At 44.9% G+C, this 25,360-nt stretch overlaps 1 protein-coding gene across 2 annotated transcripts in view; it reads right to left on the reverse strand.

Annotated features, from left to right (window-relative positions):
* Nucleotides 1-21,803: 21,803 nt before the first annotated feature.
* The window catches only part of Foxn2 (forkhead box N2), a 49,021-nt gene continuing 45,464 nt past the window's right edge, over nt 21,804-25,360 (reverse strand). For both annotated transcript variants that reach the window (XM_051157914.1, XM_051157843.1), the window contains exons 5-6: nt 24,421-24,489; nt 21,804-22,609 (exon numbers count right to left, since the gene is read on the reverse strand). In XM_051157914.1, the coding sequence (XP_051013871.1) occupies nt 22,092-22,609; nt 24,421-24,489 (587 nt within the window). In that variant the 3' untranslated portion in view covers nt 21,804-22,091. The remainder of the gene's footprint in view (nt 22,610-24,420; nt 24,490-25,360) is intronic.

Genomic DNA, 25,360 nt, shown 5'->3' on the forward strand with positions numbered 1-25,360 from the left:
TCTAACAAATTGTAAGTACTAAATGTGACAATGGCAGGTGACTCTATAAAAATTTCCTCTGTTCCAAGGATGTATCCCATCACCTCAAGGTAAAGCAACATAATATATGGGTCACAATACTTGTGCAGGGGGTCAAATAAGAAGGAAGAGGGGGTGTGAATGGAGTGGCAAGGAGGAACCTTGGCAGGGCTTAACAGTTCTTTTGTCTCTGCTTTGGTGTACAGTCTAAAAATTTCACAGCAAAATAAATGAAGTCTTAGGAACACAGAAGAGGCCTCAACACCAGCAATGTCAACAGACCAGAGACCTTGTCTATGCTTCTGCTTTGGGCAGATTGTTCATATTTTATTATTAAAAGTCACACCCTCAGTGCATTATATGCCTTGTTTAGTTGGCTGGTTTTGAGTTAGGGTCTCATGTAGCCCAGGCTGGTCTGGAATTTGCTGTAGGAGTCAAGAGTAGCCTTGAATCCTGACTCCACCATCTAAGAGCTGGGTGGTAGGTGGGAACCACCCATGCAACCACTAACCACCTTATGGCCCAGTCCAGTTAATAGAGTATTATTAAGAATATGCAGGGCGTGGTGGTGCATGCCTTTAATCCCAGCACTCAGGGAGGCAGAGGCAGGCAGATTGCTTTGAGTTCAAGACCAGCTTGGTCTACAAAGTGAGTCTAAGACAGCCAGAACTCTACAGAGAAACTCTGTCTCGAAAAAAAAATTGTGGGGGAGGGGGGAGAATCGAAGGACCTGGAGGGGACACAGGGGCTTTCAGAGACTCAAACTCCAACCAAGGACCTTGAATGGACTGGACCTAGGCGCCCTGCACAGATGCAGCCCATGGACAGCTTGGGGTCATGTGGGTCCCCTAGTAAGAGGAGCAGAGGCTGTCTCTGACATGGACTCTGTTTTTTGATTACTTCTCCCTGGCGGGGCTGACTCCCCCAGGCCACGTGGGAAGAGGATGCGCTCAGTCCTGATAGACTTAATGTGCTGGGGTCGGTTGGTAGGGGGCTTTCCTTTTCTGACAAGCAGGAGAGGGGGGATAAGGGGAAGAGGGAGTGTGGGACCGGGAAGAAGACTGAGGGGGGCTACAATCAGGAAAAATTCTTAGTAATACTCTGTTAACTTGACTGAGCCATAAGGTGGTTAGTGGTTAGGAAATAACCACAAATGTTATTTTCAATTTTGAATTTTCAATTCCATTGGCTTTCTCAAACAGCTTTGTGCCTGGTATAACCTCATTTTGCCACCAGGGGGCGCGCAACCACCGAATTTGTTTTGCAGCCACTTGAGGCGACAACTGAGTAACTGCCTACCAGTCCTGGTCTATGACCACTGGTAGCAGTTGTTTAGACATGTCTTTCGTGACTTCATCCCACTAACCGTGAGTCTTTTTCAGGAAACAATTAGCTTGTTTGAGCAGAACAGGTTAGGCAAATTAGTAACTGGAAACTTACTAAGTCCTTCCACAAGACGTGTTGGGATACCTTGCACTCCCTTGCGGCTGATTTAGGGTGTGGCCCCTTTGTCCTCACGTGATGGTCGGAAAGGAGGCAAGTCACCTTCCTTTGCAGGGCACAATCCTTTCTTTGTCCTGGGTGCCGGCCACTGTCTTTTGTTCCACACCCAGTGGGTTGATCCCTCTACAAAGCTCTTGATCTCTGACCCCTCAGGCCATCCTAACAGTGGCGTCGTGAGGGGCCTTCTGCCGAGGAAAGGTATCGACGTGATAATTAAATTCTGGCCGTCATGTACGCTGGGCATTGAGGTGGGTGCTGAAGAGTTCATATACAGACACAGTAGCTGGGGGGGCGGGGGGGGGGGCGGGGGGGAGGAGCAGGTAGTGGGAAGCCAGTTAAGCTACAACAGAAAAGCATTAAACACAGATTCATCTTCAGAGGCAACCGCATGCTAAGAGAGGCACAGACCATAGGCCTCTGTGATGGAGAGAAATTAAGAGGCAAGTTCGGGAAGTTTACAAAAGAGATGGTCTAGCCGCGCAGTCACTCGGTGCATACTTACTGTGTTGAACTATGGGATCCGACTGGAAGAGGAGGTCAAGCAAGTGCCCTACTGGAGGTGACATTCCGGGGGTGCATGCTACACTAGGTCAGAATTCTGTTGGCAGTAGAAAAGCGAAGAGGGTCAGAGGGGTTGGGAAAGGAGGAGTGACATTTGAACAGTGACTTCCAGGATGAGGTGCCTGGGGGTGTGTCCCAGACGTAGCTGTGCAGCATATTTGGGGAACAGCAGGTTTCCTGTGGCCGGAGCAAGGAAGAGAGAAGCAGGGGGCACGAACAGGCAGTCGTAGGCTTTCTGGGATCTTACAAAGACTTGTCTACTGTTCTGAGAAACGTTGGCTTTTAATTGTGGGAGCGCCAGCTACTAGGAAACGTGAGTTCAAAGCAGAAAACAAGGCACAAGACACCAGTGTACCATCGCCAAGCACAAGCTAAGGAGCGACTGTGAGGGGTCAGCTCCCACTTCCGCTGCTCAGAGAAACTCTGGATAGAGCGCTGACAGGCACACTGGCAGCCTTGCTGAGGGCTGGGACTAAAAGAGATGGTGGGGACAGAAGGCCAGTTAATCTAGGGAAATCCGGCTGTGACGCAAACGGGACAGGCTAGTCTCAGAGGTGAGCCACCACAGTGGGCAGATTCAGATCACGCCAACTGAATCCACCTGGGTTTCTCGACAGAGCTATTCAGCGATGCTCCAAGGTTAAGGGGAAGTTTTGGTGAGAGTGAATAGAAAGGCACTCTGGGAAGATGAAGCCGGTCGTGAAGGTGTTTTTGCGGGATAAGAAACAAAGGAATGTGGCTGCCAAGCTTGTCTGCACCACAGTAGACAGAAGTGACCCAACCAAATGGAGCTCTGTGTCATCTTCATACTTATAAATTTTGTTCTGGACATTGAGCTAGCAGTGCGAGTCCAAGGCTGGATCCGCTGGGATATTACTGGGTTCATATGACCCATACCAATAAACCAACAACTGTCATCCTCAGACTCGGAAGTGAACAGCCATCCTTCCTCTCACAGGTGGACTCTGAAATGGTCCCAGAAGAAGGTGACTGCACTGAGTGTGTGTCTTTGAAGGTGTGTCTGTTTCTGGAGGTACAAACTTGTTTATAGTGACTTTCTTTTATCAGGTGCCAGGTGGGCACCAAGGAGTTGCTATTCTTATAGGAATCCCACAACAGCCCAGTGAATTTTTTTCCCCTGTGGAAAATTTTGATTTTTTTTTTTTACATCTTATTTACTTGCAAAATACATTTCACAGGTTCCATTCCATTTAGCTCTTATAAGATTACAGTTTCTGTAATTTAGGCTGAGCTATATACAATAAACAAGCTTAGAAAGAAAAGTGTAAATGCCTATCTGCAGTTAAGCATTTGGGAATGGATGATAATGTTCCTGGATGGACAGATCCAAGCCAAAGGGCATGGCTAACAGAAAATGATCATTTGAGTGACTGCCAGAAGAGCATGATAAACAAAACCTGCCCTAAAAGCAACATAATAACGATAATAGCAATGTAAGTTACGAATGGGCACTCTGAGTGCCTGGCAATTTGTCCTAAGATTTCCTTTAAGAACCTCATTTACAAAATGCCTCAGTTGCTATGTCACTGAACAGGAAAGCAAAGTCTGGCCAGAAGTCACACAGCCCAGTCTCTTGCCTTTGTCCAATAGCATACTGGGAAAATCTTACAGGAAGCAGAGCGATCTGGGTTCTGCACGTCACGTCTCATCCCACCAGCAGGGCTCTTGGAGGAAATCCTCCACAAACAACTCCATCTGGGCATGGATGGTGCCCTTCTGTCACTCCGGCACTGGAGACCAAGGCAAGACAATCAGGCATTCCGGACCAGCCAGAACTATTCAGGAAGATCTTGTCTTAAAGAACAGAAATGGGGCTAGGAGATCGCTCAAGGGGAAAGGAGCTTGCTGCCAAGTATGACCGACAAGCTTTGTTTAATCTCCAGGACCCACAAGGTAGAAGGAGAGGCTCCACTCCCATAAGCTGTCCTCAGTTGGGAGCACTGCACCAAAGTCCGAGCACCCATCAGTCTCTAGCCAAAGGCACACAGGATCCTTTCCATTGGGGAAGATGAAAAGCCCATTCGTTTTTCCATTCAGAAAGCTGAGAATTGGATTGACTAGCAGCCTGCTGATGTGCTCTGTCTGTTGGGCCAGGCCATATCAAGCTCCCACAACCAGGGCTGGAGTGGCTAACTAGTAATCTAAATGACCCTAATAGCTAGGGGCTCCCCGAGATCCCACAAGCAGAACTGGAGATAGCTAATAGTCTAAATGACCCTTATAGGGAGAGGCTCCCCCAAGCTCCCACATCCAGGACCAGCGGTGGCTAAAAGCCCAAATGACCTCTCTGTGCTCTCTGTATGGCAGTGACCACGGCAGAGCCTACCCTAGACCCTTAAGCTATGCAGGTAGCCTGTCTACAGAAACCATCTTCTTGGAAGAAGTGACAAGCCCCCTGAGTTCAGTTTCAGTGTAACTGGTTTTTTTCCAAATTATATTGTGTTACCATTTAATTTATCTAATAGTTTTACCAATAACTACACGAGGCATAAACTGAGGCAGAAGCCTGCTAGTTTAGTTAAGTAACTATTTTCAGTACTATATAAAAAAAAAATATCTATTTCCAAGCATGATCTACAACTAAAGGACTAGCTCTTTAGAAATCTCTTTCTCTGTGTGAAATTCTTCCTACCCAGTCTACCCTTCTCTTGAGCTCCGGACCCAAGAGGGCTCCTTAGCTCTCTTTCCTAGAAGTCTGCTTTACCTGTGTTCTACCAGAAGCTTCTCTGTTGTTCCTGCCAGCCCAGAGAGAGGATCTCTAACTCCTACCTGGAGCGCCTTCCAAAGAGCACTTTGCCTCAGGTCATAGAGCAAAGACCACAAGACCTCTCCTGAGCAACTTGCCTTGAAACAGGAAGGATGTTCCATTCTTTAGCATTCTTAACCTATGGAGGCTTTCAGATGCACACCTAAGATGCATCTCTTCAGGACACATCTAACTGCACCTGGCAAATGCACTATCTATTTAGACTCTTGTATTTTGCTAAGAATCAGGCTTTCTATGTACAATAGTCAAATATCCTATAACAATACTGGGCTTAAATATCTTGGGAATAAACCATCGGATACCAGACTTGATCCAGGTTGAGGAAGTCAATCTGAACTGAATTTTCCTTCTCATCTCTTCTTGATTTGCTTTTCCGCCTGACACCTGGAGGGACTCCCTCAGTCCTCTGACTGCCACATACATGCTGTGGTCTGCCTGTCACACACACACACACACACACACACACACACACACACACACACACACGAATAATGGAGGGGTAATTAATTCTTCATTAACAATAAAAAAGCCAGGCGTGGTGGCGTATACTTTAATCCCAGCACTCAGGAGGCAGAGGCAGATGGAACTCTGAGTTTGAGGCCAGCCTACACTACAGAGAGAATTCCAAGACAGCCAGAGCTACACAGAGAAATCCTGTGTCAAGTACCAAAGCAAACCAAAAGATTAAAAAACAAAAACAAAAACAAAGAAACATCAAAGCAAAATAATGACCAAGGCTAAGCTAAAAATAAATGAAGATGAAGCCTCACAAAGGAGATGCTCAGGTGAGGCATTTGCCTCCATGGTAGTATCTGTCTAGCCAGCGGAAGGCCCTGGGTTGTTCCCAACACCAGAAAAAAAGAAAGAAAAAAGGAGATGTGACTCCCACTCCCGAGTGTGCACGTATACCTATAACATGTGTTTGTGTGCACACACACCTGTAACACATGTGTTTGTGTGCACACACACCTGTAACACACTTGTTTGTGTGCACGCACATGCTGGGGAGCAGCCATCACTGCCCGTCACTTTCTTTTTGAGTGTGAACACAGTTCACAAAAAGGGTTTTCCAAGGGTTTTTCAAAAAGAAGTGGGAACTGTGCCCCGGTCCCTCACCAGGTTGATCACCAGGCACACGTCACTCACTGCATCCTCAGAAAAGGACATCTTTGCTGGTGTTGCGTTTCTGTTGCCCCAGCAACAGCCATCTCCAGACAGTCACCACCGTCCAGTTCCTCTGAAAGAAACTGGGCAGAGTGCTGAACCCTGTTGCTATGTGTCCTACTCTGAGCAGCAGGAAGTAGCAGTGGTTTACTGGAGAAATGGAAGGTTCGTGAAGCCCTGCAAGCACGGATTCTAATTTGTCTATTTGACTCTCCCCTTCGGAGTTCAGAAACAGTCTGTGGGCACAGACCTTGGCATTCGTGTCACTGCATAGACATGCAAGCAACGTTTGTGGGTTGGTAGGAAGAGTATGACAATATTTTAACGCGTTTGGGGAGTCCGTCCCCGTGGATCGCTTTAGATGAAGAAGCAGACACCAAGAGGTTAACTGGTATGCTCAAAGCAAGCAAGCAGCTTCAGCCAAGAGTCTGCCGCTGTGGCTTCTGGCCTTCGTCTGCCTAGCCCATCGCTCTGGTTCTGCGTGCTGAGGTTTCTGAAGGGAATAAGACCCTGGCTTACAGCACTCCCTAGCCCCATGCTGTGCTGGGGCCAGGCCACATGGGAGACACTGCCTCTTTGTGCTGCCCTCCTTGGCACAAGATGAAATCAGGTGGTCCTCATTCTTCCTGCTCTGCTTGGCCAAACTCATCTGAACACATTTCCTGTGTGCAGAGCCAGCTCACCAATTATCTGCTCCAATTAAAGAGATCGAGGGCGCCATGAATTCAGCCGTTCCAGTGGGTTGACCAAGGCGAAAAGCAAGGTTGATAATTCTGCCTTGAAGGTCTTTCAGTGGCCCGGAGCATGCGCTTCCCCTGCCCCAGATGACCAAAGAGGCTGCCTCACCATCCCTTTACTTTCAGAGTCCCTGGTTGCCCTCCCTCCTTCCCATGTTGATAAAGTGCTGTCCTTCTCTGTCGGTGTCCATGGATTCACTGAGGTGCAGGAAGATAGCAGAGAAAGACCATGAGAAAATTAGCTCTTACATGACCTTGCCTATGAGGCATCTTCTGGGTCAAAGCCCCAAATTATGCTTGTCACAGATGAATGTGCAAATCAGGCCTGTTTGGCTCTGTGGTAGAGACCCCAGGCTCTCAGCTCTCACTTGTCAGTTGTTTCTCTCTTCTAGCACCATGAGGCAGGCAAGGGCTGTGGTACCTTCTCTGTAGCAGCCAGGACCACAAGCATGATCAAGACCAGTGCTCTCTCTGCAACTAAACGAGCAGATACGACCCTAAGATGAAAAGCATAAACAATACAACCTACCCATGTCATCCCTCTCAGAACTGGAAAGTGCCTCACTAGAAAGACCAAAAGGCAAATAAAAGGGGTGACAATTTCTTTTTTTGTTTGTCTGGGTTTGCTTTTTGTTTTTTGTTTTGAGACAGGATTTCTCTGTGTAACCCTGCCTGTCCTGGACTCGCTTTGTAGACTAGACTGGCCTCGAACTCACAGCGATCCACCTGCCTCTGCCTCCCTAGTGCTGGGATTAAAGGCGTGTGCTACCACACCCGGCTGGGTGATAATTTCTAATCCAGTAAAATGTCTCTCATGTGTGCTACCCTAGAAGATATGATGAAGGATTTGCCCCAAATGGGCAACTCCAAAGAGATTAATGTAAGAGTTGTTATATGGGAACCAGTTAGCACAGCCAATGGAGATGTCACCTTGTGGGTAGAGAACAAATTCTAATTAAGTTTCAAAAAACGAAATCCAAGATGTCTTTGTTTTATATAAAGTCAAATTCCCAGAAAATTACACATCTGTTACCATACATAAATTATTATGCTTATGCATATATAGTGGTGTTTATATGGTGCCTATATATGTATGTACACACACACACACACACATCTTGTGTGAAGTGGAAGTTTCTGGTTTCTTTAAAATCTCAGTTCTGTCATGTGAATATGTTTTTTGTTTTGGTCCCAAGTATGGGATGTGGGAATGATTTCCCACCACTGAAAACAGACTGGTGATCTTTATTAGCCAAAAACAGACTCATGAGAAAGCCCGTGGTGTTTTGCTGGAAGCTGTCTCATGCGAGGGGTATGTTTTTTTGCCAGCCGGTAAGCATCCTTGTGTGGACTCTGAGAAGGGATAAACAGAAGCCCGCGGACAAAGAGACAAGGCTTTTTGCATCGCTGCTCTCTGCGACCGTCCACATTGCTTCACTGGTCTTCTCTTTGCTACACTTCACTTTGTATAGAGAAATGTTCCAGAGAAGTTTTCATGGCACTGGCTGAGTCTTGCCACTTCTGCTGACTTATGCTGATTCAGTGGAGTCTTGCTGTCTGTCCTGAGTTGGGCTGCCACTGCTGTTGTTTGCTGTTTGCTGGTACCCTGGTGACAAAGACTGGACTTGCCCCAAGGAACCACATCTAAAATGGTCCACAACTCCCTTTTCCTACTAACCTTCTTCCTTCCCTACCCTTGGGTCAGTGGGTTGGCAGGGTGGTAGGAACGTTTAAGAACCCTAAATAAAGTAGTTTTTAAAAAAATCTAAGACTGTACTCACGTGTGTGCGTGTGTTAAATTCAAGGCACAGTTAATTATAAACATTTTTCTGTCACTGTTGTATTTAAATCCATATGAACATAAAACAGGATATTCTAGATTTACTTAATGTAAGATAGTATTTTCATTCATTGAGACAAAAAATATGTAAACTTCCTTCCTTTCAGAATGTCCAAAATGCCTTTCATGTTGTCACAGTCAGCCTGGAAATGTGGTATTCAGTTGAGGCATTGCTGACTTCAATAACATTGGGTTCTGTAGCAAGTAAGTGTGAGGGGATAATGGCCCGGCAGCTGGTGCCCCAGATGGCATTGCTTCACCCACTGACAGTGCCTGGGAACAGCAACAACTAAAAATGCTGATCCGACACAACACACAGGCCTCAGGCATGGGCTGGAGAGATGGCCCAGCAGTTAGGAGCACCGGGCGCTCTTCTAGAGCCGGTGTGGCCTCCTCTACCTGCATGGCAACTCACGCTCTATAGCTCCAGTTCCAGGCATCCAACACCCTCTTCTGGCTTCCGGAGGCACCAGGCACATACACATGGTACACAGTTATACACAAGGCAAAACACTGACATGCATAAAACTAAATGATAAATATTTTAAGAGAGAGAGAGGGAGAAGAGAGAGAGAGGGAGGGAGGGAGAGAGAGAGAGAGAAGAGAGAGAGGGAGGGAGGAAGAGAGAGAGAAGAGAGAGAGAGAGAGAGAGAGAGAAAGAGAGAGGGAGAGAGAGAGAGAGAGAGAGAGAGAGAGAGAGAGAGAGGCAATTTTTCAGATGCTTAGCTTCAAGGTGTGCGAGCTTCTGTTTTGGCTGTCCCTCACAATGATCTGTTCTGACTTGACCCAAATTCAAGGCAACTCTGGGGATAGCAAATGCTGATGAAGACAAGTGGCTCAACCCCAAACCACAACCTCCTGAGCCCCATGCCATCTCAAGTGAAAAGAGCCGAGACGGCAGTGGTCCAGCGCCTCACTCTGACAGCAGCCATTCAAAGAAGTGAATATGGATTGTGCCAACACCTGGGGGAGTGCTGCTTGGGTTCACAGCTGTGTGTTACCTGCTGTGTTGCTCACCCTGTGTACCAACAATGTAAGAGGAGTCTTGGAATGTGGGGAGAGAGGGGCCGTTGTACTAACGTGTGTCCTGGAGTGTGGAGGGACATGTCCCTGACAGCCTGTGCAGCACCAAAGGGAGCAGATGCTCAACACACAATTGCTTTCTGCCTGTTTCCTTCAGAACTGAGTTGCTTCCAGGCCTCTGCTCTGTATTTCTGTTCCATTCATGTACGTGTTTTCAAAGTTAAGCAGAAAGTAACTAGACATGCAATCCTCAAACACACCAGAGATTGTCAGAATATGACATTTAAAATTTTTTGTTTTTGTTTGTTTGTTTGTTTGTTTGAGACAGGGTTTCTCTGTGTAGCCCTGGATGTCCTGGACTCACTTTGTAGACCAAGCTGGCCTCGAACTCACAGTGATCCATCTGCCTTTGCCTCCTGAGTGTTGGGATTACAGTCGTGCGTCACCACCCCCAGATCTTAAAATATTTTTTAAAAATCTTTTGGTGATAGACTTGCCAGCTTCTGATAATACCCAACACCTCTAATCTCCTCCAAAAAAGATGATGGGCACAGAAGAAACTCCATCTGAAACTTGCTTTAAATGTGGCAAAGCTGGTCACTGGGCTGTAGACTGCCCTTTGCCTCAATAGCTGACAGCACTCTGTCCTTGGAACAGGCAGGATTCTGGGACCTGGACTGCATTAATTTCCCAAAACAAGTGTTATGGCAGCCCCTCCAAGTTCCTGCTTCACAGAAAAGTCTATCAGCTCTTCAGGGACTGGTGGCCAAAGATGGATGCCCCACCTACACAGAGGAACCTTCAGTGACTGTCGAGGTAGCCTTTCAGCCTCTGTCACTTTTTATAGACTTGGAAGCCCTTGGTCTGCACTTCCTGCTTACTCAGATAAGATGTATCCTTCTTGGGTCTCCTATGGGTTTGAAGACCAGACTAGTGAAAGATTTAGCAGTTTAACAAAGAACCAAGGCTTCAGATGCCTTCCCAGGCCTTAAGCCTCATTCTCTCAGAGCTGCTACCACTAGGTCTAGACACAGCCTGCCTTATTACCAGCCTCAGAAAACAAGCTTTAATGTAGCCTTATTTTTTTTTTTTAAGACTTATTTATTTATTTATTTATTTATTTATTTAGTTTTTCATGCATATGGTGCTCTGCCTGCATGTACACTTGCAGGCCAGAAGAGGGCATCAGATCACATCATAGATGGTTGTGAGCCACCATGTGGTTGCTGGGAATTGAACTCATGATCTCTGGAAGAGCAGTCAGTGCTTTTAACCACTGAGCCATCTCTCCAGCCCTAATGTAACCTTCCTTTGTCCTTTATCGAAAAGAAATGGATTTACAGTGGCTGCTCCCAGTGGTCAGCCACCTATGCCTCATGGTGGACACTTGGATAGAAAATGTCGAGTTTATGTAAGGCCTGAGAGCACAGAAGCTTAAGTTATGAGGACCAAGGAAGCATTTTAGGGTCTCAGAAGGCACTTTGAGGTTAACAAATGCAAGGGAAAGCCTTGATGGCTAGAAGAAGGTGATTTAAGGTATAGAAAAGGAATAAAAAAAAAAATGCATCAAATATCTTCCTGTTGCAATGCTGCTGTTGTATTAAGACTGTTCAGAGCTTTGATATGAATCAGTGGAGTTTTGATAAATTATTAGGCTGAACTGGATGTGGTGGCACACGTCTTTAACCCCAGCACTCGGAAGGCAGAGGCAGGCAGATCGCTGCGAGTTTGAGGCCAGCCTGGTCTACAAAGCAAATCCAGGACAGCCAAGGCTACACAGAGAAACCCTGTCTCAAACAACAACGTTGCAGCAGTAGCAGCAGCAGCGTCATCAACAACACAGTGATTACCATTCTGCCCACTCAGATACTCTACAATCTCCCTAAGGTGGACTGACTAAAAACTTACTTCTGTAGGTACCTTCACTTCCTTTGCCATTCACGGTAATATACTCACAAGTGCTAGGAACCGGAATCTAGGCACCCAGAGGGTTATTACTTTGCTTGGCATCACTGTGCCCTGACATTCTCAACATGTCCCTGAATCACCAGCCCAGCCCTTTTGACTTTCTCCAAGAAAAACCAACTGAGGAATTCCTTCAACAGAAATAATATGGATATAGCCGGGTGTGGTGACACATGCCTTTAATCCCAGCACTTGGGAGGCAGAGGCAGGTGGATCACTGCGAGTTCGAGGCCAGCCTGGTCTACAAAGTGAGTCCAGGACAGCCAAGGCTACACAGAGAAACCCTGTCTTGAAAAAAACAAAACAAAAAGAATATGGATATAATTTTGAGTAAATATTTTCATCAATTCAGTGAATATTGGCATCTCATTACCAGTAACCAAAGCAGGCAAACGTATTTCCAATTCTTCTCAGTCTCATTCTCCTTCTTCTTCTGACAAGGTCTCTCTGTGTAGCCCTGGCTGTCCTGGACTCACTTTGTAGACCAGGCTGGCCTCGAACTCACAGATCTGCCTGTCTCTGCCTCCCAAGTGCTGGGATTAAAGGTGTGCACCACCACTCCCACTATACCTTTTAATAAACTGGGGACTTACTCAGCTCTCAGTTTCTTACCTGAAAAATGGGTGACATACTAGACAAAGGAGGGTTTATTGTGGGGGGAGGGGCAGTAGGGTGGGGTGGGGGCAGCTCTCAGACATGTTCCCTGACCTCCTCCTGTGGTGAAAGCAATGCACTGGACAGATTCACTTCTGCTTCTGCGCACTGCTCTAAGTAATGTCTTGTTGAGGTAGTGTGCTCTGATCTCAGTGACAGTCCTGTTTGTGATGTGCCTTGGTGCAGGCTGCTTGCGCAGAACAACTGAAGGGCCATCAGAAAACACCACAGAGGTCCTAGCTGGTTTACACGGCCACTCTTGCATGAATGAATGAATAAATGAAATAAATGAATGAATAAATAAATAAATAAATATTTGGAAAACTGTGCACTTCCTTCCAGCCACCATTTCAGTCTGGGAGGGCATTCCCCATGTTGCATGGAGAAGCAGAGCTGTGGAAAGAATCAGTTGTCCTCTCAGGCTGTTGTCCGAGATCTCCAGCAGTTCCGCATCAAGAAGCCAGCCTGCACAAGGGTTAACCGCTTTAGAATTCTCATCCACTGAAGACTGGTTCTTGTTGCCTAGTGACTGCTGCATGTCACTCACCTTGTCTCCAGAGTTATCCCCTACTCTCCTAAGGAAGGTTATGATTGGACAAAGGTGAAACCATAGCAGGAGAAGGAATTACATCGCTTTGTCAAGACAGCACCCATAAGATAACCCAAGAGTTGGTAGCAACGTGTTCAGTTTCTTTTGTTTTAGTGTCTTTCACACCGAACTAACAAATTCCATGGACAATTCTCCATTTCTTGGGGCACCAGTTTTGCAGGTGTCGCTGATGGATTTGTGCCCATAAAAATATTCCTTGACACTGTGTGAATTCTCTTCACACCCATTTAATCAATGCTAGTAGCCCAGCCAAAACCTTCCCTGCCAAGGACTTGGCCAGTCCCCGGGAAGCTGCAGATCACAGACAGCAAATGACTGCCTGCAGCTCATCATCACACCCCAGGCTGCAAGCGCTGAACTCTGCTGAGGCAGCTCTCCTTGGTGCCTGAGGTGCTTCCAAAGCATCCACCTGGAGGACGGCTTCAGAATACAGCTCAGGGCACACATGGGAGGCATCGAAGGAAGGACATGGAGGAAAATATAGTGATTAACGTTCAAAACCTACCTACTTTTAAAAGCAAGCTGTTGGAGGAATCTCACACAATTTAGGTAATAACTACACCTCTTTGGTTACTTTTGCAATTGACATGGCACCTATTGGTGCCGCTCTGAAAACCGAGCCTCACAGTGGTTGTTTTATTCTGCAGTTTACACCGTGTACACTCTTAACTGTTTCAGCCATTGAAAGCGCCCTCCATGCAATGGCAGGGTTGCTTGCAGCCTCACTGTGCCTGGCTGCTGAATCAAACCCTCTTTTCCTGGTAAATATTTAGTATACAGCATCGTCACTGCTGGTATAATTGGATAATTGCTTCCAATTAATGCTCTATTTCAAAAGCTACCCACTCCATAGACAGCTTAGTTGGGCTGTAACAAAGGCAGACCCCCAGGGAAACCGAAGAGAGCGGATTTCTTTTTGTGATCCTGCCGAAAAGTGATGAGAGAGAGAGAGGGCCCGGGGAGAACGTGGAAATGTATTTTATATGGTCCTGATTATAACATCCGCTAATAACGACATGCGTGCGTCAGCTGAAACCTGAGAGGACAAGCTGCCTCTCCCCAAGGCTGGCTGCAAGGAGCTGAGCGTCATTATTTCTTGCTTGAATAACCAGCTTTTTCTTAATGTGAATTAAAGTTGCTCATGCATCTCCTGAGGGGATTCATCTAAAAAGAGGGAAAGACTATTTACACCGAAACCAAGTCACAGGAATATACCTATATTTTGAATTATTAAGCACTTTCAGAAAAAAAATTCATATAATTTCCTTTAAGAGTTCGGATTGGGGCTGAGTGTGGTGTTGCACGCCTTTAATCCCAGCACTCAGAAGGCAGAGGCAGGCAGATCGATGTGAGTTCAAGGACAGCCTGGTCTACAAAGTGAGTCTAGGACAGCCAAGGCTACACAGAGAAAACCTGTCTTAAAAAAGAAAGAAAGAGTTCAGATCGGGTCAGGCAGTGGTGGCCCATATCTTTAATCCCAGCACCCCTGTTGGCAGAAGCAGGCAGTGAGTTTGAGGCTAGCCTGGTTTAGAGAGTGAGTTCTAGGACAGTTAGGGCTACACAGAGAAACCCTGTCTTGAAAAACCAAGGGGGCGGGGGAAACAGGAAAAGAAACAACTCCTCCACCCCCAAGAAAGAACCAAGCAAAAGCCCTCCCACCAACAAAGAATTCACATTGGGAGATGGAGAGATACCTCAGCGGCTAAGAGCACCTACCGCAGCCTGGCTGTGGTGATGCACCCCTTTAATCCCAGCACTTGGGAGGCAAAGGCAGGCGGAGCGATGTGAGTTTGAGCACAGCCTGGTCTACATAGAGAGTTCTAGAACAGCCAGGGCTACACAGAAAAACCCTGTCTCAAAACCAAACCAAACCAAACCCAAACCCCAACCCAACCCAAACCAAAACCAAACCAAACAAACAAGCAAAAAAGCACTTCCTGTTCATTTAGGACCGTGGTTCAGATCCCCACACTTACAGAATTACCAGCTCATGAAACGCCTGTAACTCATTCCAGGGGAATCCAACCTCCTCGTCTGACCTGCAGTGAGCACTGCATACACATTTGCACATAGAAACATATACGCACACATAAATAAACAATAAGTCTTTGTGTGTCGGGGAGCTGGAGAGATGGCACAGAAGTTAAGAACTCCGGTGTCCTCCAGAGAACCAGGGCTCAGTTCCCGGAAGCAGAGAGGTGTCACATCCGACCTTAGTTCCCTTTCCAGGCTAGCCTCAAACTCACTGCCTGCCTTTGCCAACAAGGAATGCTGGGATTAAAGGCATGAGCCACCCCTGCCTGGCCCAATCTGAAGTCTTTCTTTTTCTTTCTTTCTTTTTTTTTTTTTTCAGACAGGTTTTCTCTGTGTAGCCTTGGCTGTTCTAGACTCACTTTGTAGACCAAGCTGTCCTCGAACTCACATCAATACACCTGCCTCTGCCTTCTGAGTGCTGGGATTAAAGGTGTGCGCCACCACACCCAGCCCCAATCTGAACTCTTAAAGGAAATTATATGAATTTTTTCTGACACTCTTCTGATCCCCATGGGCACCGGGCATGCATGTGGTGCACCTTCATACATGCAGACAAAACACCTGTACACAAAATAAAATACATCTGGAAATGAGGGAAGTAGCGCTGGAGAGATGCTCAGCAGCTAGGATGCGAGTTCGAGGCCCCCACACGGCAATTCGCAACCGTGTGCAGCTTCAGTGACAGGAGTTCTGAAGGCTTCTTCTGGCCTCCTGGGGCAATGCATGCACGTGGTGCACAGACATACATGTAGGCAAAACACCCATTAAAAAATAGTAATAGGTAAATCTTAGAAAATTGAAAATGAGTAAATAAAGCTTTCTTCATTGTGTGTTTCATTCTCTCACCCTCCTGTACCCCTCGGGTCCCGGCCCTCCATAACTGCCCTTCTGGTTTCTCTTATGCTACAAAGGACTGGATTTATCTCCTTAAAAATCCCACACCTGGCCGGGCGTGGTGGCGCACGCCTTTAATCCCAGCACTTGGGAGGCAGAGGCAGGTGGATCTCTGTGAGTTCGAGGCCAGCCTGGTCTACAAAGCGAGTCTATGACAGCCAAGGCTACATAGAGAAGCCCTGTCTCAAAATAATAATACTAATAATCCTGCACCTGTTGCTACGATTCCCATAAACTCATGTTTGAAAGCATGGCCCCCAGTTGGTGGGAGTGATGGTGGAGGTTTAGGAGGTGTGGCCGTATTGAAGGAGGGATGTCACTGCGGGCAGCTTTTCTACTGCAGATCAAGCTGTGCGCTGTCAGCTGTTCCAGCCACCATGCCTGCGCTCCACCAGCATGAACCATGTAAATCTGTTAAATCCCAAATAAACCTTCTCCTGTAAGCTGCCTTCGTCATTGTAGTAGTTTGAATGTAATGCGCCCCATAGGCTCATAGGGGGTGGTACTATTAGGAGGTGTGGCCTTGTTGGAGGCAGTGTGTCACTGTGGAGGCGGGCTTTGAGGTCTCTTATGCTCAAGCCACACCCAGAAGGATGGTCAGCCTGCCGATCTGGATACAGAACTCTCAGCTCTTTTTCAGCTCCATGTCTGTCTGCTTGCTGCCATGTCCGCCCCCTGCCTCGCCCTCCCCCCATGATAATGGACTGGACCTCTGAAACTGTAAGCCAGCCCAAACTGAATGTGTTCCTTTGTAAGCATTGTCGCGGCTAGGGGTGGCCTCTTCACAGCAACAGAAAACCCTAAGATACACATGGCGTCTTATAGCAACTTAGAACTTTTGAGAATGGCTTCATGTGTCCTTACAAATACCAGGTTAGCTTTCCTTTTTCCTCTCTCTACCTCCTCAACCCCCTTTCCCCTTTCAGTCTCTCGCTCTCTTCTTTTATAAGGGGCCTTGAAAGAAGGGCCCAGAGCTGAGTTCCTCTGTCTTTGATATGGCCGCTGCCTTGAGCGTACTCAGTAGCCTGGGTAGACCTTGAGTTTATCGTCCACTGCATTAGCCTTCTGAACTAGGCTTACAGGCTGTTTCACCAAGCATAGCTGGTTACTTTTCATGATTAGATTATGGCCTTGGGAAGGAAGAGTGCAGACGCGGAGCCCGTGTTTATTCACATCAACAGTTGGTGCTGAGAATACAGCCTGTGTGAAAGCAGAGCCATGGGATTCCCACACTGTTAAGATGTTGACTCCCAACCCTGTCCCAGCAAAGGCTTGGCAAGAAAGTGACTGGGCACAGCCACATAGGAAGCTGGGGGCTCTGCTTCCATTACCCACAGTTCAATTGGTAGTCTTGGGAATAGGAGATTTGCCTCTGATCCTCATTGGTAAGTTACTCAACTATTTACATGAGATTGGCTCATGGACACTTAACACTTCGTTCCCTCCCTCAGCCACCTTACATTAGTTTTGCTTTTTCCAGTGTCTTATTGTTGGAATCACAGCCTTAATCTTTCCAGATTTTTCCTCCATGTCTTTCCAAGAGTTACTACTGCATTAAAAAAAAAAAAAAAACTTTAAATTATGGTAAAATGTTATGTCAAATTTACTAATTTGGTCATTTTAAATAATATTATTCAGTAGCATTAGGAACATCCACTGTTGTGTAGCCAATTTCCAGAACTACTCTAATTTTGCAGAGCTCAAGCTCTGAGCATATTATACAAGTCTGCTCCTCTACAGCCATGTTGCTAGGGCAACTGCTATATTATTATAGGTATATCACGTAGGTGAGCTAGTCAGTATTTTATGCTATAGCTTGTTCACTCAACTTAACATGACTTCCTCAAGCTTTTCCCCAGTTGTAACACGTCACATGCCCTTTTAAAGAGGAACGTTTTGCTGCGTGTTTCCTCTTTTCCCCGTTCACTTATCTGCTGATGGAGGACGTGCTGTCTAGCCTTGGCTCTGGTGACTACTCTTAATGCCAATGTTAGCAGTGTCTTCGGGCAGAAGCCCTGGTTCTGCGACTCTCAGGGGCGAGGTCTAGCCACTCGTCTAGTGCACCTTGGAGAGGAGCAACAATTACGGGCACAATGCAGTCAGATTCAGAAGAACAGGAAAAGTGATGTCCCCCAAGTCTGTCTTCAAGTTGTGAACAGAAGCTGTGTGATTTCACAGGAAAGAGAAACAAAGGGGAACGGAGCAGGCACTCCTGGAGAGCAGGGGATCTGGCCCAGGACAGTGGCCTGACTCATCTTGGGTCTGATTCTGCAAGGGGATCTGTCAACATTGGTGTTACTGTGAAGCCTGGGAATTTCAGTCCCTGGCCATGAAGATATTTACCAAGCAGACTGGGAGCAACTGGGGCGGGGACAGCAGAGAGAAGCAGAGAAGAGCCACGTGGAGTGACCAGGCTGGTGGAGGCGCCTTTCACTCCATCATGGTTGTACAGACATCTTGACAAACTCCTCCTGGACATACTCTTGTGAGTGTGTACAGAGAGACACACACTTGATCACACAATAACCTTCTATTTAACTTTTTGAGAAATGTCCATATTGTTTGTCCAAAGTAGATATATAATCATTTAGTAATTTCTACCCCCCACACAAATAAATGAAAATTTAAAATATTTTAAAAACACTTGAAATGAAAACTCAAATAAAAACAAGAGAAAGCACGAAAATGTTATAAAACGACATTTATTCTTCAACTTTATCATAATGAATTGCATCTCTTTGGTAAAAATAAACTTTATAAACATTTGAATAGTCAGAGATTAGATACAAAAACTAAATGTTTGTAAGTTGTTTTTACTATGAGTAAAGACTGGCAACTGAGAAGTAGTTCCCTTGTGGCTGGCTGGTCATATAGTGGCAGTTAAACTCACAAGTTTTTATGCTACATCAGAAAAGAAGAAACAATTTAATAACAATTTTCTTTAATCAAAAGGTATTCTTATACTTTTGTTTAAAAATAAATAATAGTTACAATGAATTGGCAATTATACATTTTATACACTATATGATGGCAACATAATACTTTAAAATCAAGCACTTTGTTTAATTAAAAAAGTGCAACAATTTTGAAAACAAGTTTGACAATGGCACTGGCAGTTAGATGTAAAGAACAATCTTGAAAATGGCAGGTATAACATTAAAATACTCTCATTTTGCCTTTCAATAAATATTTGACTACATCATTAACACACTGGAGTAAACTTTAATCAAAACTTAAAATATTTCAAAATAAGAGAGAAGAAAAAAAAAAAACCTATGACATATATGTAAACCAGAAAGCCTCAAAAGTTGCTTCATATAATTTTTCAAGGGTGCTAAGCTGTTGTCCATTCTGGGACAACAGTCTTCAGGCTTTGTGAAGCTCAGTCACTTGGAGCCTAGGCTGCTGTGAAAGGCTTCCCAGTCTACAAGACACAAGCATTCCCTTAACATTGGCTCTGGCCATTAACTGTGCCAACAACATGTATTTAACTGACCATCTAGTGTAACCCTTTACATAATGCCTGAGAGAACAGCGAAAGCAAATAGATGGTAAACTTTACAATATACAAAGGAATCTGAGTTGAGAAGCTGTGCTGGCTATAAAACCAGGAAAGGCTCCAAGGTACAAAGGGGCGACACACCCCTTGCTTTTCTACTGATGTAGGCAATGTTTTTATTCTGAATTTGAAAACAAAAAAATAATTTAGTAATATATTGCACAAACAAATTTTAAAGATGTATGTGAGAAACACCAATTCTCTTGGTGGTGTAGAAAATAAAGATAGCAGTGCTAAAACACAACTTTTACTAGGAACCCATTAAAAATGGAGTTGGCAACAAAATTTTTATCTTGATGTAAGACAAAGTGTACTGTAGCTAAAACCGGTATTAATATATTGAGACATGTAACTGTCTCTGGATTTCCACACTGTGTTTATTACACAAAGCTTCTTGCTTACGGGGATGACTTCCTTCACTGGATCGTTCCAAGCTACACTGAGTACACCAAGCAGAGGCATAGTCTCTAAGAACATCATAAGATACCAACATTACAAAGGCTTCCCCTTGAGATGGATGCCTGGACACAGGAACAAATGAAGACCGAGACACTGAATTCTGTAAGAGAACTAAGTGCAAACTGTAAGGGAGCTTTGCTGTTAAGTTTTCTCACACAGGCTCGTGTCATCCTTGCTCATGGCTGCAGCTGTAAGTACAGACTCCAGTGAGGCGGGAGACAAAGGAACTTAAGTTACTGCCACTCTGAAGAAGTCTCTCTTGGAGCTGAGAACAACGCACCTGCCCACTGCACAGGGACTCAGAGAAACACTCATGCAGAGAGCTTCAGAAGAACACAACGGACCTGCTCCCTGGACAGCGCACGGCCCACCCAGAGGGCTGTGCTGATTAGCCTCAAAATACTGTGCTGTCCAACCGAACGCTGTAATCTCTGTGATTTGTGTCATGTTAAAACCAAACCTCTGTTTGGTGTTTTATTTGCTGTGTGCAATTAAAGACTAACTGCATTTAGCTATTTTCTGGAGAGAAAGCATTTATGACTTAGAAGAATTCCAAATTCCTTACCCTGCATTGTCAATAAAAGAAAAAGGTCTATATGTTACTAGCACCAATTCCATTAATGCGACTATCCAGATTCAATTACAACACACACAGAAACAGGAGTGTATCAATGCTGTTACAGCTTAAAGTGTTGCCAATTAGGAAACATGCTTTTGTTTTTCTTCTCATTTGACAAGTTTTGCCCAAATAAAAATTTAGAGGTAAAAATAAAAACATTTCTCTCTTTAAAAAAAAAAAAAAAAGCCAAGAAAATGCTTTATTGTCATAAAAACATTTGACAGCAGAAAACTGAGCCTGTGTATGTGTGTACACACCAAGTGTATATATGCATAGAAGTGAGAAAAATGCAAAGGTCTAGGATACAGGCTGTATCATGAAACAAGACTAAACTTTCCCAAAGTTTCTCCCACCACACTGTAAAAAACACACACATATACATGAGTTATAGTATTAGTGTCCCTGTTCTCAATACTACAGTCAAACTATACGTGATATGAAAACTGTCTCATGTAAGCAGTTTTACTCAAATACTTAAAATATCATAACCAATACACTTTTGAAATAGTAATATAAAATCTTTTAGCACGGATTAATGGCACATATAGGTATTACATTGCCTTTTCAAAAGTTTTGTGTAAGATCTAATTTTATATGTATTCTGAAATCCCTGAAGATATTTATCTCTACAGTTTTCTTTTAAATGTTTTGTTTTTCTGTTTTTTGAGACAGGGTTTCTCTGTATGTAGGTAGCCCTGGCCCTACTAAATGTTTTAACTCTAATTCATTACACATAAAATTTTAATTTATACAACTCTTGGGAAGTTGTGCCCTCAATGGCCTATCTTTACTTACGATGTCATAATGTATCTTCATTACACCACGTTTAGATAAAAAGAGAAAGAGAGAAAGAAAGAGTCTCTTCCTGCACAAGTGTGTCAAGATGAATGTTCCTTCACAACACACTCTCTATCTATATCTTCACTCTGGACAATTTTTACTTAACAAGGACAGCTAGCAGCTAAAACTTAAAAACACTTGCAAGCACTCTGGGAAAGGGGAAAGGCCGCAGTGACATTGTGCATAACTGTGAGGTAACGACATTTCAAAGACACTATTGCAGTAGGAACTGAAGTCTTGAGATGAGCCACATGGCCAAATGGCCTTTCTGAAACCTTAGAGCTCTTACACTCTCTACATACCAGAGAACCGTCTAGGCATCTAGGATCTCCAATTCATACATGGCCACGCTCACGATGCAGTAGAGAATAACTGAAAACAAGCAGAAAGATGCCAGCAGATGCTTAGCTACATCGACAACTACAAATAATCACAGGGTGGGAAGAAAATTCAAAATACTGAGTTACCAATTTATTACCAATTTACAAAAGTTTTAACCCCTATAAATTAAGGCAGAGGCTGAGAATTTTATGACACAAAAATTTCCAAATCTGGGAGATACTTATTCACAGAAATTATGTTGTGTGTGGGGCTTTATGTCAGATTTACAATTAGGCATGATCCTAAAAGTAACTGTTTAATTAAACAACAACAAAAAACCCTCAAAAAACAAGAAAGCAACAAAAAAATATTTAGAAAGAACCAAGTGGCATCCTTCCCTACCCTCAAGCTACAGAGGTCTGTTATGGCTCTGACATCCCAGGTAAAGAGCTAAGTAGAGAGTATTGCCACACTTTAAATAACTTTACACTAATATGGATTTCTACTTTTTTCGGTGTTTTTGACTCTGTGCCTTTGCAGTACTTATCAGAGAACCAAGGCAGGTACGGATCCCAGCGAGGTGGAGTAGCGAACCAGCAGCTTCTTTGAGCTCCTCATCAATTTCTTGACATGACTGTTTTCGAATTTTTTTGCCTGGCTGTCCTTTGCAAGTGCTGTCCTTGTGAGCTTGTGGTGCATAGCCACTGTCGCCAAGAGGGTCGTCCTCGTCCTCTGTGTCCTCCTCACTGTGGAAGCCCTCACTGCCGTCACTGCCTGCATGGCTGCTCTTTGGGATGAATTCATACACTTCATCCACAGAAGACAGGGAAGACACGCTAGCCCTGGATGCGCAGCGCTGGGCCGCCAAGCTGCTGGCGCTGTAATTATGATCTGCCTTGGGATCGATGCTGGAGGATGGGGAATGGCTCTCCTGGAGCTGCACAGCACTGGGGGCATTGAAGGCACTGCCGTAACTTCTCTTCTTCTGCAGCGACGGCGTCAGAGACAAGGGCTTCTCACCTGTGGGAAACACAACTTGTATCAACAAATCAGAGGTATCTGACTGCCAAAAAGGAGCCCTGAAAACTCTCACTTTTGAGTAATAAGAGCTTAGAATTCGGCTGGGAATGGTGGCACTTACCTTTAATCCCAGCACTCGGGAGGCAGAGGCAGGCAGATTGCTGTGAATTCAAAGCCAGCCTGGTCTACAAAACGAGTCCAGGACAGCCAAGGCTACACAGAGAGACCATGTCTCGAAAAACAGACAAACAAACAAACAAAAGCTTAGAATTAGTGGTTTTGTACAATTTCCCCTATGTTATTCTAGTCACTAGTTTGAAACATTTAAAAACCATTTGAAAAATAGCCTGACCTTCCCATGGAACCTAAAAGTTACTTTGAAGCTGGGAGTGGTGGCGCATGCCTTTAATCCCAGCGCCCATGGGGGCAGAGGCAGATCTCTGTGAGTTTAAGGCCAGCCTGGTCTACAAAGGGAATCCAGGACAGCCAAGGCTACACAGAAAAACCCTGTCTTATGGGGGAAGGGAGATACTTTCAACTATTTGCAAAGCATTTACATTGTTCCCAAGTTTGCACTAGTACAAATAATCCTGCAGTAATGAAATTTATTGAATACCCTATCTACACACACACACACACACATACACACACACACATCCTAGGAGAGACAGCAAGAAATAGAAGCTCTCAGTAAAAGGGTAAACGTGTCTTAAATGCAATTAGCCCTGGGATGGCTGTTACAATTAACCAATAGTGTATGAAAAAAAAATCTACTTTCATATTTCATTTGCTTTTTTTTTTTGAGACAGGGTTTCTCTGTGTAATAGCCCTGGCTCTCCTGGATTCACTTTGTATACCAGGCTGGCCTCAAATTCCCAATGATCCCCCTGCCTCTGCCTCCCAAGTGCTGGGATTAAAGGTGTGCCACTATGCCCGGCTTGTATGCTCATTTCTTACTTGTTGGACCATGTTGTCATCTGTCTATCACACACAGTGGAAGAGCTTTCCCAGTGTTCTGCATCATCTCTCTTAATTCCCTTTTTGTGGTACTAGGGTCAAGTGAGCCAGGGTCTTGCACATGTCAGGGAAGCCTTATAACAGATGTTGAACCCCTCAGCCTCCCAGGCTGGTCTCAAACTTGTTATCTAGCACGGGAAATGGTCCTGAGCTCCTGAGCTCCTCCCCCACTCCCCAGATGCTGAGCGCACAGACAGGGGCTCAGCACCACGCGCCATCATGCTGTTCTGTTTTTCTCAAGCATATTCTTTGTTGTCATAACCTTAATTAAATTTGTACATCCTTTCCTTATGGACTTTGCAATTTATATCTAAACAGTCCTATTCCAAATTTTGAACAATCTTTTAAAAATGGTTTTGTGTATGTGTGTGTGTGCACTCTACAGAAGTCAGTGAGAATCAGTTCTCCCCTTGATGCACGGGCCCTGGGACTGAACTAGGGACCAGCTGATGGCAAGCGTCTTTACTCACAGAGCTTCTCACCAGCTCAAAGGATAAATATCTTTCCAATGTTTATTTGTAGCTTTTATCTTTATTTTTAGTTCATCAAGTTTGCTTCTGAAAAGCATTTCCCTCCTCACATTTCTTGATCAACACAAACATTTCTCAGAGCATTACCTTCATTTTTTCAAATGTTCCTATAAATAGACTAGAAACCGAGTCATTCAGATTAAAACACACTTTAGTGAGAAAGAAGTAACTATGTTATGACATTTAGTCATCTTATATTTTAAACCATTAGTGTGAAAAGGCACTTATAAAATTTATTTTAAAAAGAAAAGGATGATTACTTACATTCTAAAATCTCTTGTTCTATTGACGTATTTAGAAGTATCATTGCGGTGGCAGCATCAATATCAGATTCTGAAAATGGAAAAGAATAGTAGCATTATTATTCTTCATGAGAGGCTTTTGTAAGTATTGTACACATTCAAAAAACCGATCAGTATTAGGACTTTGGTGGCCCAGAGTCTTGCTATGCACCTTTAATCCCAGCACTCAGGAAGCAGAAGCAGATGTCTGAGTTCAAAACTAATCTGCAGCTAGAGAGACGGTTCAGCCACTAAAGGATGGGCTCGCAAGCAAACAGATAAAGCCAACCTGTGCTACATAGCGAGCTCCAGGCCAGACACAACAACTACTTAGTGAGAGGCTGCCTCAAAACAAAACAACACACACACACACACACACACACACACACACAGAGAGAGAGAGAGAGAGAGAGAGAGAGAGAGAGAGAGAGAGAGAGAGACAGACAGACAGACACACAGAGAGAGACAGAGACAGAGAGAGACACACACACACACACACACACAGAGAGAGACAGAGGGGGGCAGCTGGGGAGGGCGGAGACAGAGAGACCCTATTTTGAAACAGAGTCTCATCTAGCTGAAAATGACACTGAACTCTGGGTCCCCCAGCTTTAGTCTCTCAAGTACCGGGATTCCAGGCACGCACCTCTATTCCCGGTTTCTGTGTGCAGGGATAGAATTCCCACACACTGGAAAAGCAGTCTACCAATAAAGCATATCCCAGCTCACATCATTCATCTTAGTTGCAATGTGTGTTTTCCTTTAAGATCATGAAGCCAGGCGGTGGCGGCACATGCCTTTAATCCCAGCACTTGGGGGGCAGAGGCAGGTGAATCACTGTGAGTTTAAGGCCATCCTGGTCTACAAAGTGAGTCCAAGATAGTCAAAGCTACACAGAGAAACCCTGTCTCGGGGGAAAAAAA

The sequence above is a fragment of the Acomys russatus genome, chromosome 1 (genome assembly GCF_903995435.1).
Source record: "Acomys russatus chromosome 1, mAcoRus1.1, whole genome shotgun sequence".
Taxonomy (NCBI): Eukaryota; Metazoa; Chordata; class Mammalia; order Rodentia; family Muridae; genus Acomys; species Acomys russatus.